The 4,111-nt window shown below is 49.2% G+C and overlaps 1 protein-coding gene across 1 annotated transcript; it reads right to left on the bottom strand.

The window, feature by feature from the left end:
• Positions 1 to 1,561: 1,561 nt before the first annotated feature.
• LOC124683728 (zinc finger CCCH domain-containing protein 2-like) lies at positions 1,562 to 2,669 on the bottom strand. Its single transcript, XM_047218189.1, has one exon. The coding sequence runs from the start codon at positions 2,544 to 2,546 to the stop codon at positions 1,878 to 1,880; it is 669 nt and encodes a 222-aa protein (XP_047074145.1). The 5' UTR covers positions 2,547 to 2,669; the 3' UTR covers positions 1,562 to 1,877.
• Between the last annotated feature and the right edge of the window lie 1,442 nt (positions 2,670 to 4,111).

Genomic DNA, 4,111 nt, shown 5'->3' with positions numbered 1-4,111 from the left:
GGTACATATCTTTGCTTGTTGTTTCTCTTCCAAAATGACAAAATGGAACGGTACATATCTTTGCTTGTCGTTTTTCTTCCAAAATGACAAAATACCACGGTATGGTTTGGTGTACCTGTTCAGATGTAGCTGTCAGTAAGAGACTCAACACGATATCCAGCCAATGTTAACTTGACGTTTTGTATTTTTTTCCCTTTTTTGAACCATTTTTGGAAAACAAAATAAATGAATAGTCGACTAGGGAGACTTTTTTACGGGCTATTCACCGTGCCTCATCATACTTGTCGTTTTGGTAAAAAAGAAACAAGCTGTTTGCTCCACGGTCATCCGTGACGACATTTGGTTGTTGTTGTTGTTTCTTTTTTGACAAGTAAACGTGGTGATGGTTAACCCTTCAGAGATTCGGTTGTTGTTTTGATTCATGATCGACAAGAAACGATGGCACGGCCAACATAGATATTTTGATGTGTCGTTCAGTTCGGCGTCCGAGCCCGTGTATTCGACCCAAAATCCTTTTTTTCCCTTAAACTTTTTTTTACGGATTTCCTCGTCTACCGCTGATCTTTGTCGTTTTTCGAAGCAAACCCGTAAATTAGCGTTATTTTACAGTTTTCGCACTACAAGAATTGTTAAGTAATTTCTGGAGATGCTCTAAGCGAACAAGTTTCCCAACCTTCCACAGGTTCTATACAAAGGCTGAAGGACCAAAAATAAGTACAAATGTCCCATTGAAATTTTGTATTTTTGGATGAACTAGGGTTTCCTTGAACTTGTAAAAATCGACGGGCATCACCTTGCTCTCAATAATAGAACTGCTAGGAGCACTGGCAGTGAGAAGCTACATGATCTGCTACCAAATCAGACTAGACAAAAATGTACTGGCAGTACCAAATAAAGTCCCGCTAGTACGTACGAGCTCTCGATCTATCCCGAGAAAAGAAAGATCTTGCGCATATGGGACGGTGACATTCACGAACGGACCGATGTGCGCACGGCCCGGCTATGCCCATCTTCTTCCACCTCCACCAAAAGAGGAAAACGACCGGCCGTCGACTTCGGGTGGCGTCGCGGTCGCCGGTCGCACTCCGGGAGGCTCCACGCCCGCATCGCCCATACTGTTCCAACCATCCCTGTTCCACGTCGCCCATAATGTTCCAACTATCCACTGCACACTCCACACCCATCGGTCACCACCACGTCATGCCAAGCGCCAAGAACAGTAGCAATCAAGTTTCATTCACACAATTATACTGAGCAAATATGGCAAGACAGGCGCACAGGCAGTGTAAAAATAGAGTAACTGAACATATATATTATTACTGATAATAAACATCAACAGATTACAAATACGTTGTGGACTTGAGTTCATCACCAATAGAGAGATTAAAAGCCGCCGCCGCTAAGCAGCAGCTAAATACGTAAGTACAAAATAAGCTGTGGGAGGATCATCCTCTTGAGAAGGATTACAATAGCAAAATGTGAAATCAACTAAGGGAGACGATAAGCAACATCAGCTCCACTAATCACAGGAATCAAGTCCACCTTCCAGCGTCAGCTTCACTCGTCAGCACCAACGGGAGGAATGAAAGTTCCAAATCTATGGAGCTTCTACCCTCCTTTTTGTGGCAACAATCTTTTTTTGGGTAAAATTCCTACCACCTCAAGAACACCAAAACAAATCCACCCTTGTACCTCCGTCTTGCCTCCCTTAGCCCGGCCAACCGAGAATATTCACAGGGGGAGATAGATGTATGATTTGCAGTAGTAACTGGAAATAGCAAAAGAAATTTCGAGGATTTTTTTTTGGTTGGGGCCGTCTTGTTCAGCCTGTCGCCCTACCTCACCGTGCCATGCCATGCATCTTCTTGTTGGTGGGGTCAGTTGATGAGGTCAGAGACCCAGCCGACGTCGGGGCCAGCGCCGTAGCAGCTGCTGCCGGACGCGGCGCCGTCCCTGGAGAGCCGCTCGAACACCTTCTCGCGGAGTGCCCGTCCGGACTCCACCCTCTGCACCGGCTCGTCGTCGTCCATGAAGCGGAGGTTGAGCGGCTCCAGGTTGGCCATGAAGGTGGCGGCGGGGGTCGAAGTGGCCATGGGGGTGGTGGGGAGGCTGTAGAGGCCCCCGCCGCCCTTGGGGGAGCCGTACGCCGCGGCGGCGGAGAGGTGGTAGCTGTTGGTCCAGCCGCCGGACGGGGACGACTGCGCCTTGGAGAGGCGCAGCTGGTGGAGGGAGGCCATGACGTCGTTGACGCCGGGGGACCCCACGCCGGGCCATGAGCCGCGGCGGAGCGCGTCGGGCGACATTGGCGGGGACTCGGACGGGGGCGACTTGGGCGTGGAGGAGAGGAGGGTGCTGGTGGGGGAGGACGACATGATGCCGCTCTTGCCGGTGAGATAGGTCTCGAATGCCTGGCGCCGGAGCGGGGAGCCGTCGTAGGACTCGGCGAGCGGGGACAGGGGCGTGCTGTTCCGCGGGCTGGCGTGCTGCGCGGGGATGGAGCGGAGCTGGTCGGGGGTGTGCGCGAAGAAGCAGACGCGGCGGTCCATTTTTTATGCAAGGTGGCAACGGTCCTATGCTCCAACAGTTTATTCGGACATGGCCGTTGGCTTCTCTGAGCGCCGGTGACATAGTTAAAGACGAGGTCATGGCGCCACGCGAGGAGGCTCTAGGCATCCTCTCCTGCGACGAGGTGGTTCTCGTTGACCGGTAGCGCGTACCAGGCCTTCCGCGGGCGTGCCGAGGAAGAGCACGGCGGAGGGGAAGAGGAGGAGATGGAGCACGATGCGGCCAGTTCACATGGTTCCGCTGCGAGCTGCAAAATTATGGGAGAGAGATTTACTAATAGCAAAATTGATGATCAAATCGGATATGAAGTTTTACTACAAAAGTGAGGAAATATGTTAAATCAAAGAACCAGAGAAGTAAGCCCAAGATCAGAAGAAAATGTTGGCCTAATTTGATCACCATCAAGACAAAAACTGCTCCAAGGTTCAAAAAACGAACTATGAATTGTACTAATGATATTTCTTACCGGGGAAGACGCGAGAGCTCTGGTGGTGCGCGATGGACGGGAAGGGCGTCGGCGTCGTAGGAGAAGGCAAGGGCTGGGCGCGCGTGGTCTGCCGCAGTTAGGGGGACGAGCGGATGATGGGTTGTGCTGGACACGCAAACCGCAATGTTCATACCCAGCTCTAGAAACCTCTTGGAGCTGCATTTAGGTTTGGGTGGTTATGATAAAAATGTGTGGATAGGAAACGAGGAGATGACTAAAGTACAGATGACTTACACCATGATAGCAGATAGAAAATCTGACGGGAACCTCGCGGACACTGCTACGGCCCCAAGAACGGCAGAAACGATGTCATCTAGCATGTTGTCGAAGATAGCGTCTGCATCTGCCGCACGTGTGCTCAGGCTTGTCATTGCTGTTGGAAGAAAACGAGATAAACTGGGTAAATTGCTATTGAATTGCACGAATCATGTGTGTGTTATGGAGGCCAATACCTTTTTGCGTCTTAACCTTCAAAACTTCGGCCTAATGGGCAAACACGGATTTTTTCACTTTGCTAGCTGATCGTTGAGTAATAAAAACGGACCATACCATAGCAAGCCGGTTGTTTTGTAACCGTGACTCCGTCGTCAAATTGGTTCGGACTGTGGGTTTCATTTTGGTTGTCATTTTGGTAGAGAAATGTGGTAGAAACGTTCAATGGTTATGCGCGTATGACTTGGAATCCAAAATTTGAATGTATTTATTTTATTAGGCTTCTTTACAAATTGGTTGTTGTTTTGGTATCAAAAGGGAAGTGGAATTGATGTTGGCTGCCTATGCCAGCTATGAGATGGTCTCATTTTGGTTGTCATTTTGGTACAAAAATGTGGTAGAATCGTCCAATGGTTGGGCCCGTATGACTTGGATTCCGAATTTTGAGTGTATTTATTTTATTGGGGTAGTTTACAGGTTGGTTGTTGTTTTGGTATCAAAAGGGAAGTGGAATTGATGTTGGCTGCCTATGCCAGCTATGAGATGGTCTCATTTTGGTTGTCATTTTGGTACAAAAATATGGTAGAATCATCCGATGGTTGGGCCCGTATGACTTGGATTCCGAAT

This window comes from Lolium rigidum, chromosome 1 (assembly GCF_022539505.1).
Source record: "Lolium rigidum isolate FL_2022 chromosome 1, APGP_CSIRO_Lrig_0.1, whole genome shotgun sequence".
In the NCBI taxonomy this organism is placed as follows: Eukaryota; Viridiplantae; Streptophyta; class Magnoliopsida; order Poales; family Poaceae; genus Lolium; species Lolium rigidum.
Note: the sequence above shows the minus strand (reverse complement) of the source record. Positions and strands in the feature narration are given on the sequence as shown.